This window comes from Eschscholzia californica, unplaced genomic scaffold (genome assembly GCF_041429995.1).
Source record: "Eschscholzia californica isolate CP2 unplaced genomic scaffold, dmEscCali1.0.p SCAF_3, whole genome shotgun sequence".
Taxonomy (NCBI): domain Eukaryota; kingdom Viridiplantae; phylum Streptophyta; class Magnoliopsida; order Ranunculales; family Papaveraceae; genus Eschscholzia; species Eschscholzia californica.
This window is the reverse complement of record NW_028238420.1, coordinates 44,707,432-44,722,368: the sequence shown is the minus strand read 5'-3', so window position 1 is coordinate 44,722,368 and position 14,937 is coordinate 44,707,432. Positions and strand designations below refer to the sequence as shown.

At 35.0% G+C, this 14,937-nt stretch overlaps 1 protein-coding gene across 1 annotated transcript; it reads right to left on the bottom strand.

The window, feature by feature from the left end:
- Positions 1–431: 431 nt before the first annotated feature.
- Positions 432–6,877, bottom strand: LOC147550740 (protein neprosin-like). Its single transcript, XM_086668491.1, has 6 exons — positions 6,799–6,877; positions 5,509–5,642; positions 5,265–5,423; positions 5,136–5,174; positions 4,548–5,031; positions 432–619 (listed from the first exon to the last, which is right to left on the bottom strand). The coding sequence occupies exons 1-6, from the start codon at positions 6,875–6,877 to the stop codon at positions 432–434; spliced, it is 1,083 nt and encodes a 360-aa protein (XP_086524617.1).
- Positions 6,878–14,937: the final 8,060 nt, after the last annotated feature.

Here is a 14,937-nt window from a genome sequence, read left to right as displayed (position 1 = left end):
TTAAGGTAATGTTCAGTAATACTTACGGGAAGCAGAATCAGGCAGCCTGAAGCTTTGCTTGGCTCCTCCCAATGCTTGTTTTATCCTCTCCATCGTATAGGAGTGAATAGCTCTGGGTCATGAAACCCTTTGAATCATTCTCTCCATTTGGAGATTGTGATAAAAAGATCCCACGATCGAGTAGTCGGCCGATGAAGCAAACAAGAATGTGGAAGACATGTACATGATCCACAATTTCAAAAATTCCATGGCTGGAGCCTTGGTCCGTGCAGCCACATTCAATGATCTTCCAATGCTGGTGCTGGCAAACGAGAACGACTTGCCCTTTACTTGACTGTTTCCGAAGTACTTCAGAAACTCGTCCTTCGATACTCTTGACCTTCCATCGGCATTCCCCAACAGTAGATCAACATCTCTGGATGTGAATTGAATCAGCTTCCTCGGATGTTGAAAGCTTGACAGTCTTTGTTGTAGGTCTTCAATATATCAAAGGTTGCCTTGTTCGGCTTCTCATTCACATTTTCTTTTCGAAAATTCCCACTTGTGAGTGCCTTAAACAAGCACCCAAAAGGGGAAGCCAACACCATATTCTTTGGGTCATCGGTCATGCTCATGACCACTGCAGTATAACCAAGTTTCAATGTACATTTATACTATACATTGCCTTTCTTCTTATCGACCGACCTTGGCTCTGTAACCTGAGCCCCCTCCTCGATTGGCTGTTTTGATTGTGATGACACCACCTAATGCTTCATAAAGACAGTAACAGATATGTTAGTATTTTTATAAATTTGTTGCGAACACTATCAATAATGCAATGAACATTTTCCGAAATGTTTAGATGATTATGTAAAATGCTTAAAACATTATACAAAATGTGTAAGAAATAATTTCTGTCATTTTATTGCAATACTAAACATTCTTCAAAATGCAAGACACAATATCAATAATGCAAGAACATTTTTAAAAATGTTTAGCAAAAGAATTCTGATGCCACTAACATTTTCGAAAAATTATAACTTTACACAAAACCCTATAAAAAAATTCAGTGAACATTTTTCAAATGTTTAGAGAATTATGTAAAATGCTTAAAACAATTTGCAAAATGTTTTAGAAGCAATCACCGTCATTTCATTATACCCCAATACATTCTTCAAAATATTTTTAAACAACTAATAAATATGTGAACACTTGTCTTAGTGTCCAATAGTTTTTTTTAAACAGAATTCCTACATAATCCAATCCAGATACCTATACCACAACAGTATACCAAATGTTTCCATAATAATACAAAATGCTCTGGACACTTTTACTTGTGCAATCAACTTTAATGCTTTTTCAAGACACCTAACCTCTTTACTAAAACATCTAACTTTATTACAGAAACAATTTAAAAAATGCTTATGTAACTTTACCACTTCATCATAAAATTTTATGAGTAAATTCCTATTTGGCCCCCTACCTTGTGACCAGCTTCCTTTATGGCCCCCTATTTTTTGTAAATTCAAATTTGACCCCCTATTTTTATGTAAATGTCATAACTACCCCTCCCATTAATATATTTTCAAAATAAATTTAATTAGTAAATATCTCTCCACCTCACTTCCACCTCACATCCCTCTCTACCACACATGTCTCTTCACCTCATCTCTCTCCACCACACATGTGTCTCCACCTCATCTCTCTCCACCTCACCTCTTTATTTTCAAAAAAATCTATCTTTCTCTCTCTCTCTCTCATCCCCTTCGTCGGAGCTTTAGAGAGAGAAAGAGAGTAGGGAGAGAAGAAATGAGAGAGAGAGAGAGGGAGAGAAGAAAGGAGAGTGAGGGAGAGAAGAAATGAGAGAGGAAAAGAGATTTCATTATTAATTTTTTTATGTTGAAGGTAGCCGGCCGGAAAATTTTCCGGCCGGCGACCTTCGTCGGAGAAGAAAGAGGTGAGGTGGAGAGATATGTGTAGTGGAGAGGGATGTGAGGTGGAAGTGAGGTGGAGAGAGATATTTAGTAATTAAATTTATTTTGAAAATATATTAATGAGAGGGGTAGTTATGGCATTTACATGAAAATATGGGGCCAAATTTGAATTTATAGAAAACATGAGGTCTAAAGGAAGCTGGTCACAAAGTAGGGGGCCAAATAGGAATTAACTCAAATTTTATAAGTACAAACACAATTTCTTACCTGTTTCTGTGATTCTGTCACCTTTAACATAGTTTTTCCTTTCTTTGAAGGCCCTGCAGTGGTATCTTCACTAGCCCTCTTTCTAAGGCTAACTCGTTGTACAGTATCTGCTCTTGCTGTTGATGGTCCTTTTTTGGTTGTTCATGCTTTCACCATCTTTATAAATTGTCTGCAGAAAATAAAATGTTTAGTTCTTGAAATTTAATGGTTTAAGCAAAAGCATAAATGTCTTCAACATCACTGTAAATGTTTTCAACAATTCTACCCGACCCCCACCCCAAAACCTTTTTTACCTATAAACACACCCAGAAATCAGCAACAAAACCCTAAATGTTTGAAACATACCCCCAACATATTGTAAACAAAACCAGAAATATTTGGCACACAACCCACAATGTCTTCAACATATCATTTTTATGCAGTAAAATCCCAAAATTCATCAACAACCCCCTTAATGTCGACATAATCCAAAATAACTACAACACAACCGTAAATGTTTGAAACAGAAACCAAAAATTTCATCAACATAACTTTTAAATTTTACAAAACCCCTAAAATGCTTAACGAAGAACAAAAACTTTTTAACCAAGTAAAACAACAAAAAATCATCAACAACCTACTAAATATTTTTATCCGAACCAAAATGTCTTAAACATAACTTAAAATTGTTTCAGGAACCCCCGAAAAACAACTAAAACACCACAAAATCATTAATAACCCTCTAAATGTTTGAAACCGAACCCCAAATGTTTGAAACCGAACACAGATTTACAAACAAAACCCTAAATGTTGAAACCAAACCCCGAAATTTTCACTTACCAATATCCCCAAATTAGCTTTTGTAAAAAATTTCAAGAACCCTAGTGGTTCTTTTATACCTAACGAAGGGATGAATGCTTCAGAAACTCAAAACCCTAACGATTCGTTTAAATAAAACACACCATTTGATTTAAAGATGGAGACGACAAGATGCTTTGAAACAGCAAGAGGGTTGGAAACGTTGGGGAAGAAGAAGATGCTTCAAGAAGAGGTAGATATCTAGAGAGAGAAGAGGGTTGGAAACATTTGAGTTGATAAGAGTGGGAGTCTGAAATTATTTGTGTGCTAATTAAGAGAGAGAGATTTTGAGGGTTTTAACGTCTAATCAAGTCAGACGGCAAGTGAGTTGGTGAAGCAATGACAGGCGAATTCACATTTGGGCGGGAAATGTCAGAACGACATAACAGGTAGGGATTTGTCTTAAGAGGATAGTAAGGTAACTTTATGTTTTGGGTTCTTTTTAGATAATATTCTGGGTTGGGTTGCGTTTGGTATTTCAGGTTTTTTTTTGGGCCTTAGATTTTCGCTCTCTACTTATAAGTTATAACTAGGGTACAAAGAGGTAGAGATAAAGGAATTTGTAAATATCTTCAACAAAAAAAAAAGGAATTTGTAAATAACTCAGTTATCTTAATATTTTGATGTGTACCCTAGGTCCCCAAGGTTAGGGACCATAACCGATATTGTAAGATCAAAAATATTAGCAACCTCAATCCATAATCATATACAAAAAAATTCGACATGTTCACTGATTCCAAACTCCAACAAAAGGGAAATTGGGGTTGTTAAGAAACTCAATTAGGGATTTTATTCGCATCTAAGAATTGAAATATGAGACATTTTGTCACCGATTACGGTTGAATCAAGACCAACTATCAGATTGTTCAGTTGAGAATGAAAATCATGCACGATAGATGTTTGAAATTCAGTCGTCTACGATTGAGGAAATTTGGGTAACTATAGTGTTGATTTGATCATTGTGGAAGGTAACACACTGAGTTTGGTGAGTGTTTGGTGAACAGTTGAGATCTTCAATGTGCATACTCATGGGTTAGTATGTATATATACCAACAGAGTTAAAAGAGAGTCCCTATTAAACAAAGTAAATCGCACTCGGAATGGACATATAATAAAGTTGCCTCTTATTGGAAACCAATTGACCAAACTCCAAAGTCTTTGTTAATATCATCCACATATACCATATACCCCAAAGCGGCAGTAAATGTAAAGTAAGAATTGAGACAATTTATACAGTAAATGTTTAGACTTCTTTCCTTTATGTAAAGTGAGAACGGAGACAATTTATATGGGTTCTATTTCTCATTGATGCACGGGACGTAGGTGTAACTTTTATTATATGTTTTACCAATGAAGATGTAAAATTGTTCTCTCATTTTGATATAATGTTGTTTTTCATCTTTTACATTTTCTTATATAATTATCAATTAGTATATGCATTAAACCACCCATTGGGCCATTACAAATCGACCTTTATTACTCAGACCTTCCTCCACAAAGGGCAGAAGCTTTAACTGCCCGGACATGTGCCTCCAAAGAAAAAGCCACCATCAAACTCGACAGTCCCGAAGCACTCTGGAGCATTCGTGCCAACTTTGGGTTTAGCTGGACTCTCGTTCCCCCTTGAGTCGGTGACCATAATTCGATCTACGAAACAGACTCTTTTATCATTCTTAATAGGGGGTTGTACAGGCCGAACCCCACTGCCCATGGGAGGGAAATGTCCAGGGAGAGTGTCGCCCGGGACTATTACTTCCCCTCCCCACAGTAGAATTGAAGCTCCGTTCTTCAACTCCGGAAACAAATCTTCCTTCCAGTAGCCGATTAAAGCACCATCCACTTTGAGTTTCCACGAGTTTGTTGCACGATCCATAAAAATGTTGATTTCAAAAAAGATTTTATTGCCATCATAAACAGATGGAAAGAGAAGTTGGCCTGGTTTGAGTTCTTTAGAAACTTGTGTATAGCCTTCGCACTCCAGATTGTAGCATTGTTTTCCTTGATAGTTAGATACCTGAAAACCCCCCCAAAAAAACACATGAATGAATTATGGTAACGAGCCGAAGTTGCATTTGAAAAAAATCAGAAAAAGGAATAGTGACTTAGTTTTGTACGTACTGTCCAGTATGTGAAGAAACTAAGAACATCATTCTCCACCTATAATTGTAGTTTAAAAGAAACAGTTATAAAAATATGTATTTAATAATTTGAAAAGCATACGATTTTTTTATTGAAGGGTAAACTTACCCGCCATCCTGCTTCAATAGTATTCATTTTCGGGCCAGGTGTACTGGTGACCCATACTTGGCTTAGTGAAGCTTGTCTCGGGGGTACCTTGGGCTTCCATACTGAAAGAATTGCCCTCGTTCCAAAATAATTCGCCCCAGTTTGTGCACCATATGCATGCTGAAAAATGAGGTATTGGCTTAAAACATGTTTCTCAGAAATTTTGATTATGCGGAAAACAAAGAACTATCGTAAAAGAATGTACCTTATGAATTGCACCATCAGGCGATGGTGCAACTTGTTTGTTTCTTCGGATGATCGGTAAGGTTTTGCTTAGACGTTCGCCATGAGAAGCAGATGCTATCGTTTTTTCAACAGAAATCGTTTTGTTCGGAGAAACTGATTCCACATTCATGAAAACAATTAGAAAAACTGCCAACATCATAATCAACTTGCTCATTGTGTTTGACTGTTGAGTGTACTAAAACTTGATGAACTTAATTTCTTTACCCCTAACATGTTCAATTTATACTCTTACATATAACAACATGAATTATTCTCCCCAACTGCTTTTTTCTATTTGTTTTAGAAGTTCATAGTGGAACATATACATCATTACCATATGGAGCCTTGAACATGGGCAGTGCTCATTTTTAGGAGATTCCTTCAATATTCCTACACATTTCTTTTCATTTAATTGTTATTTTTCAACCAGGTTAGGTATCTATATAAGTAAATTCATCCATCTTATAAGAGATTAGAAGCCACCCTGGAAACCATTTATCAACTATGAATGAGTATAGTCTATATGAGGCCTCAGAATAATATCAGTATTTGGAGTGTATGGATAACCAACTTAAACAGTTGTTAGCCAGATACATTATTTCTAAAGCATATCTTTTATAAATGTCTATTTAGCTTGTGTTAAATGACGATCACTTTCACAGTCTAAACTTGTATAAAACATGTCTGAATTAGTCTAAACCTTGTTTTATTATATGCTGTATTTCAGAATGGTACATGCTTTACCTTTGCAGTATCCTGCAGGTTTTCTTGAGTATGTAAAAAATGAGCGCAACAAATAATGTATGTGATTAAAATTTTGGGTCTTTTGGTGGCTTGTTTTTGTGAAGAGAAATGTTATTTGTCCCAAAAATGAGAGTTGACTACAGCCTGAAAGCTAATGTACCGTAGCCGCCTCCCATTTGTCCAAGTGTTTTTCTCTCCACATTCTCGAACCAATGAGAGCCGGCCACATCAGCTTTCTACCTGTGTTCAGCTTCCATTTCAGGCCAAATAGCATTTATGTTATATGAGTGTGTATAATTTCTTTGTTTGCTGTTTGCCATGACTTCCCCACCAACTAAGGCGTGTGTCTGCTACTGGTTTAACCTTTGATAGGAAATCAGCTGCTTGCTTGATCTCTCAGAAACATGTGCCAAGGTTAGCCCAAGACAACCCCCTCCAACTCATGTATGATCAACGATTTTCGACCTATCGAGGCTGCTACGGAATCGTCATGTTAAATGTGCGGTCCCTTAGGTTGGCTTTAAACCTGCTGAACTAGTATCATATGCTCCATTTGTATTAATTAGAACACCATCTACTAGCGACGCAGTCCATCTGCACGCCATTGTGCTCTCGATCAGACTGTAGTTATAGATACATTTTGTATCTTCATAATATGTCTCCCTCGAACTGTTTCTTCTATCTTATCCTTCCAAATGCTTGACTTTATACGACCTTCAGCCTTAATTCCCTTTAGAATAACTACACTCACTCTTGACCTGTTTTGGAAGACCCTATAATTCCTTTCACGCTGATAAACATATTTATCCGACGCTAGTTTGCCCAGCTTTGCTTCAATCTTTCTCCTTTGAGGCGTCAGATTTAGGCTTTGGTCGGAAAGGGTGTGGGTTCAAATCCCACCACTGTCATTTTCTAATTCTTAATTTCTTTTGCTTTTTATGTTTTCATCATTTGTTACTCTAGCTATATTGAAAAATACAGTTTTATTAAGCATTGGGTGATACTATTTTGAAGCAGTGAGGTTTTATTTCAGACTTTTCTTTTCTTTTGAGTCTAATCTCTCGACAACATATTTTAGGTTAGCCTAATGGAAAAACTGTATATATATGGATTTTGGTCCGATTCAAATAAAGCGTTAGTTGTCGAAAACTATAAGAAAGAGAGGAATCCAAATTCTAAATCGATAATGGGGTTTTACTGTTATTTGTGTTTATAATGTTGATTTCTGTTAAATACAAGATACGTTTTAGGATACCCTACTTGCACCATACAATAGATGCCCATGGTATGATCAATTTTGACTTTCATGTCTGTAAGCTTCTTTCACCGCGTAGCTCCGGTCGTGGCTAATGCTCCATATAACCTTATCTTTTTCTAGAATACTCATCGGAATTTGGTCCAGGTTTGAAGTTACCTCACCTAGTACATATATAGGTGAAATGTACTGGTTTGTATGTGATATTCTCATACACGTTCATACCACCCGTTAGCAACTCCATTTTCCTCCTGAACAACATCTACATTCCCCATCGGTGTCACGGGTCCAACCAAAATTTTGTTTTCATTCTATCACCGATCAGGTGAGTCAACATCTAGAGTTATTTTTCTCTATCTATCTAAAAAATTATAGATTATTAGCGTTTGATGATATATCAATTTATGTAAATTAACTTTTCTAGCTACTAAGTAATTTAGAGTGGGCTAGAAAGAATATTCAAACCAAGTTTTGGCAGAATGTACCTTATCTTTTAGCGTCAATGTACTGTAATCGTACTCTTGTTATTTAATGATAAGTATTGTTCATAAAAAAAAAAGTAATTTAGAGTGCTTCATCAAATTAATGATATTGCTCAGCATATAATGTATAATATAATTTTCAGTGTTTACTTCTGTGTTTTTTTAATTTTTATTTTTATTCTAAATATTTTTCAAAAATTAATATTTTTCATATTCATATTAGAGAAAGTTATTAAAATATACTAAATTTTCTAAACTAATTTTGTCTCATAAAACCAAAATTCGGTGTAGTCAACTATATATATATAATGTATTTGATCATGGTATTATGAATACTTATTCTTTCCAGTGTCATTTAAATTCTTATTTACTACTATTAAAATGTACCCACAAAAAAGAAATTCCTAGGTCAGTCACTGCACTTAAATGGTATGGACAATCGACATCACCACAAAGCCTTTACCCTAAACCAAATTATGTTGTATAGTCCAACCAAAAAAAATGTTTGTTACGGACTATTCTTATTAGCTCATATTCATTCATGTAATTATTTTGGAGCTTTGATCCATTGAGCTCGAGCTCGTACTCTGAAGCATGAGCTCGATATCTTGGCGGTTGATTTTGAAGACCTAGAATAGATATTGACTGACTTAGATTTGATCTCTTGTGTTTGTTTTTCTTTTTGTTTTTTATTTAAACCAAGCGAAACTATATTTCGTTCATAAATGATACAATCACAAAGTTACATGGATGATAATTGTTATTCCTTTGAGAACTACAAGAGAGTTACATAAATGTAAAGTGCTTCATGAAGGGAAAGAAATTGACCAGACAAAAGATGAAAAATGAAAAGATCCTTAAGATCAAAAATGAAAAGAACCTAAAGGTCGACAATACAGAATTGTAATACAAATAAAATTGAAAATAAGAAGTAATAATACGATGATACTAGTATTAATACCAAATAGATGAAGAGATTACTTGGTCAATTTCCGTCGTTTGATCACTAGTTGTTGAGAGGTCAAAGCGGCGGACAAAATAAGGGCCCCATTAGAGAAAAAAAAATCTATGTTGTTGTTTCCATTTTTAAATTACTATGCATAACCCGTGCCTCCGGCACAGTCGATTAATATTTTAGACATGATAAATGACCCTTGATTTGCAAAATTAGACTTATCACAAATATTAGATCTCCTTTTAAGAAACACAACCCAAATAAAATGGAGTATGTAAACCTTCATAAACAAAATGATGTACACAAACAAATTCAATTTATGAAACTAAAATAATTACTAAAGGTACGCACGAAATAAAACAGCATATGTAATTATGATAAGGTGTATCCACTGGAGAGGCCATGATATTTTTTGGGTACTTTGGTTTATATGTAATAAATTGAATTCTTCTAGATATTATACAAAGATTATACTACTTTTTGCATTGATGTCAATATAAAATTTAATTTTTTTCAGACAAATCAAATCCAGCATTTTCCCGTTTTGGATTTTGGCTTGGCTTCTGCATCCATATATCTTCGTGTGTTCTCTCCGACCACTCCATTTTCTTGTCAAGTTTACTCCATTTATACATCATTTTTGCAATTTACATGAGTATCACATTCCGTTATGTTATTCAAGAACATCGAGTGAAGTTGATTTGCAGCGTCCTATACTGCGATGATGCACAAAAATGATTACCACAGATGCGTTAACAACTTCGTTCACATTCTTTATGTTTTTGTGATCCCTTCAATATCTAAGTCAGTTTGTTTTCAAAGGTATGGGCAATAAGAAACACAACTTAATCAACTAAGTTTATAGCCTTATAGGGTTTTTGTAAGGTAGAAAAGAATTAAAATACTATGTTTACATTCTTATGACATACTATTTAGATATTGTGAGCATCCTTCATTAGAGCACAACACTAAAGAATGAAAACCTTTTGATAAATGTGTGTGGGCATTCGTTTCAATATAGATTTCATAGGAAGATCTTCATACTAACAACATATTCAATTGGTTAAGAACTCCACTTCTTGACTTCTAGCTCAGCCTTTCACTGATGGTCGTTGTAGGGAGTTCATACATAACATTAACATCTAGCACTAATACTTCTAATCTATAGAACACCTTGCACAACACACATGATGATGAAATTTTGAGGTTGATCCAATCTCTTTAAAAGAGGCCTAACGATTATTCTATGAAAACCAGGAGAGTTATGCAAATGGGTATTTCGACCTAAAACAAGCGGAATCCTAACGAGGTTTTAAGTTGGTAGAAATGATCAAGCAATACTTCTCCACGATCCCAATCCCGAATATGCTCCTATCCACTGGTTAAAGAAATAACTATCATGAACGAAGTACTCCTTCCTTATTAGAGCCCTCTTCTCTTTTTTTTGAGAGAGAAGAATAAGAACGAAAGAAACAGAATTACAATAAGGAAAAGAAAAATACAAAATTGTTTCTATTATTTTTTTTCTCTATCCACATTCATGGAGATAGACATATAGAGTTCTTACCATGATTCATGAGCTAATGTCTAATTTTTTATTTCTTACCATGATTCATGATACAAGCATACATTGAAACCAAAATCAGAAGAAAATTGGATTTGAGATTACTTGAATTGTGAATTTACAGTTAACAAAAAAATATATTCTTTGAGGCATTCTCACAATCTTATGAAGTGTAACCAAAAAAATGAAGATTAAATTCACCTATTATATAAAGAGGGATAAAAAAGCAAAATTAGAGAGAAATAAAGATCATCACATTAAAGAACAAAGATGCAAACCATCAAATAGATGTTAGAGAGAAACATGGATAAAGAAGTACGGAATAAATGTACGAACAGTTCCAAACGAAATTAGTAGATAAGATATAATAAGATAGATATGGTGTACTTACATATACATAGTCTTTTAGGAGGAGCTTACCTGAACAATATTCACAAATCTATAAATATAGAGAGGAATTACAACATGAGATCAATATCCACAAATTTTCATAAAACAATAGAGAGAGCTCAACCATGAGGTTACAGAGAAGATAACTTCACGAGCATAAGAATCGTGGGATAGTTGAGAGTAATAAGAATAGTGGGGAAGTCAAAACTCAAGAGAGTATTACTGCCCAACTTAAATTCAACAATCGTTATGAGTGTAAAAAGAACCGTTATGACTGAGAAGATGAAGTTTTGTAATTAGAGTCATTAGGTGAAGTTAATTCCCAATTAAGCAACTTAATTGATAGAATTTTAATTCCAAATACACAACCACATTAATTCACGTAATTAGATATATCGATCTAAAAGCCACAATTGAAGCTTAACCGAGATAGACGGTTGTGATATCATGAGGTGAACGAAGTTTGTACAATGGATCTAATGAGAGGGTGAACGAATTTTTGTTTTCTTAAGTAGGTAATAGATTCAATCTGATCCAAAACGGACGGCTAGATTTATCTCATTGCTTGTCTTTTGTATAGATTTATTTTTGTCTCAGTCAGCGCTCATCATTCTATTTTATATAATAGATGTCATAAAATTTATAAAAATGAGCGGCAATAATTTAATTGAGACATATCTGCAAAAACTGAACTAGTCTTGATTTAAATATTGGAGTTGGAAAGTTCTTTTCGCTTTATACTTGTTTTCTTGACTTCTTGCCCCGACTTATATAGAAATTTATAAAAATAAAATAAAATTAGTAAATTATAATGTTTTCTTACATGAACTCTAAAACTTTGGAGGTCTCAGGTTCGATTCTCAGACATATAGAATCCGTGGTTTATTGAACTTGGGGGCTTTAGGGTTTATTGTGCTCACATCTTCCTAATGTATCGATGTGATGTCACGTACAACTAACATAGATCGTAGTCGATTTCTCGACCAAAAAAAGAACCTTTCTTCACATATATTCAATTCAATGTTTATATATTTGTTTGTGTTCAAGTAATGTAATGTTTATATGTTATTTCCTCTTAACTTAATTAAAAAATTATAGTAAGAAAATAATAATTTATTTGGAATGTTTGGAATGTTGGGACCATATCCGAAGTCCATCTTCTCCACGAATCATAACCATGTATAAATCGACTATGAAACCTTCAAAAACGTCTTTGAATCCGTTTTTAGAGAAAGTCTCATAAAAAACGTCTTCGAATCTTTATCAAACCCGTCTATATGTCGTGACGAAACCTCCTGGTGATGGAATTGTTTTTAATGGAGTCTTCATCCTCCCCGCCGCTTCCTCTCCGTCTACTTCAGATTATTCTTATTATATATCTTAAAGAAAAAACAAACTAAAAAAGAGGAAACCCCCCTCATCTGAAAAACTACAAGATCTTAGAACCGCAAGAAATAACCGTTTCCTTCTTTCTCTCTTCTCCTCGAAAACCCCTCCTCTGATTCAATATATTCTTGTGTTTGTTTTCATGTTGTGTTTACTAAATTTCATTAACCTAGAACTGTTTTCGACTGACTTAGTGTCTATATAAAACTACGTTTGGATAACATTGTATTTTGGGCCTTTTGGGGCAGGTTATGAAATGAAACCTAGATTTCGGATTTGGGGGACTTTAGATCCAAGAGAAGTGGGTGAATATTGAGATTATGTGTTTCAGTGTATAGCTATGTGTATGTCTATCCTAAATAAATTACATCAATAAAATGAGAGTTGCAAAAGTGGTTGTTGATTTGCATGTTAATTGTCAAGTCAATATTTGTGGAAGATCTACTGCCTAACATCATTTTGGTTTCGGTGGAAATTATGTACGAAATAGTTAAGTATGATTTCGTGCATCTAATCTTTATTTCCATAATATTTCGTAAATTTTTGCCGAATTTGTCAAATTTTATTCCTTGCTGCCTCGGTGATAGACTCGTACTATTATTTACATACATGATCCATTGCTTCATTCCCGCTTCAATTATTTAAGCTTTCAGAGCAAATAGGTGTTAACTATGTATTAGTCGGAGAGATCGAAAAAGGACACATGGTTAAAGGCCTAGTGCTAGGACTATGAATGTGACCCGTCTCTATTTGTTTTATGGTGGTTGTATCTAAGATTCTAAGTGCAAGTGTCGTATAAGGATATCCACGGACCCAACACCACTCAGCCACCTGAGTAGGCCCGATCCACATTGGATTTTTGATGTACTAAAAAGATAACTTTTGGTTTAGATATTGTATATCTAGTTAAGCATACCCTGATTCACTTTTACATCCATGTATCTCGAAACCCATGTATTTAAAATTAATATATAACATAGTGAAATTATTTAAATCTCTCTCTATCTCCCTACTTCTCTAAACTGCTCTAACTATCGTTCTCTTCATCATTCTGAGTCTCCCAATACTATTTTAATCATTGCCTTTAACAATAAAAAGACATTGGCTATAAAATCTTTCAAACTACAAACTAAAATGTTTTTTAACAATTAGATTACATGAATACAATAGACAATCATACATCATTTGACTCCAATAACATAAAACTATCTAGTTGACACATGAATTTCAATATTTCATTAATTTCTACTTCAAGAATCATATATATGACCTCCAAACAATGGTTGGCATGTTCATAGGATGGGTCGCATGATTTGAGTGGCTAAATAATTTTCGTACTTACCATATCAACAGATAATCATGTATTTGACTTGATGGTCGTGACATATTGGTTGTACCTGTTGGAATCGGAGCCAATTTTGGCTTGACCCGACTCGTCGAACTTAGACATGGAACGCACCATTGCGTTCGTCTCGTCGAGCTCTTCAATTTAGAGCTAAGAATCAATCAAATACGATTCCGGATGAATGAGAAATTCAAGTTTAAAGTTTAGACGGAGATCGGTTGAAATAGGGACTGAAATGTCAAAAAGGACAAAGTTAGATTGAGGACCATCTGGGCGAACCGAGCACGTCCAGATCTGGACGGCTCGCGTTCCACCTGAGTTTTTTAAGCGAGATCTGATGGTCGCGCCTAAAGATGAGCGGGACAATAGTGGCATTTCTCCATGCGTGTTGGATCAGCGAAATCCAACGTCGCGCGTCACTTCCGCGTCGGGATAGTGTTGGGATTTCAATTCTCATCTAAAGGCTAGCGTTCATCGCGCGAGATTGCGCCAGATCCAACGCCTGGCGTTCATTCCGCTTCGGGCATGATCCGAGATCCCATCTAACGGTCATTTAACTCATCTGTTGGGCAACTTTCGGGATTGATCTAACAAATCACGTTCTGGCCGAGTTTTTTAGCTAAATCTGATGGCCCAGAACTCACCCGAAAATCCCAGTTAATTAACCAACTCATTTCTAAGAGTTGTGTCTCAAAAACTAAGGGTTTTGTCCCAAAACTCAAGAGATATGTCCTAAACTAATGTGCCTACTCGATTCCTATATAAATCCACCAAATCCACTTCATTTTTCATCAATTCATTTCTTATCTTCTCTTCTAACAATTATTAGAGGTTCTGGTTTGCCTATAATATCTGATTGGGAAGTATTTCTAGAGGCTCTGGTTTGCCTAGAATATCTAGAAAAAGGAAGAAAGAAGTTTCGAGTGAAGTTTGAATTTCCGAAGCGTCTAGAAGGATCATTCGCATTAGTCCAAGAGCTCATAATATTTACAAAGGTTCGTCCACTTTTAGAATATAGAAGTACCATCTTAAAACTCTGAAAGGAAAGTCGTTGTATCCCGAAGGCATACATCCTAACGTTTGGTACTGTTACGGGGGTATAAAATGTCTTAAGGAAAGAGAATTTATTCTTGCCTCGACTACATTAACATCTATCTCGGTTAATCCGAAAGAAGAAATATTGATAAATCATTATTCTTTAATAGTCTATCTCTCTATAAGTTAGAGAAAGGAGACTCTGTCTAAATCAAGCCAAGACAGAGAGAAATCGACTTATCGATTGATAACC

Excerpts from the sequence above, each read along its gene's own strand:
- LOC147550740 (XM_086668491.1), bottom strand. The coding sequence starts at position 6,877 with ATGGCGTGCAGATGGACTGCGTCGCTAGTAGATGGTGTTCTAATTAAT. Across the intron at positions 5,175-5,264 it reads CTATTGAAGCAGGATGGCGG|GTGGAGAATGATGTTCTTAG; the intron begins GTAAGTTTACCC and ends CTACAATTATAG. Across the intron at positions 620-4,547 it reads TGGTGGCTTTTTCTTTGGAG|TGGTCATGAGCATGACCGAT; the intron begins GCACATGTCCGG and ends GTTATACTGCAG.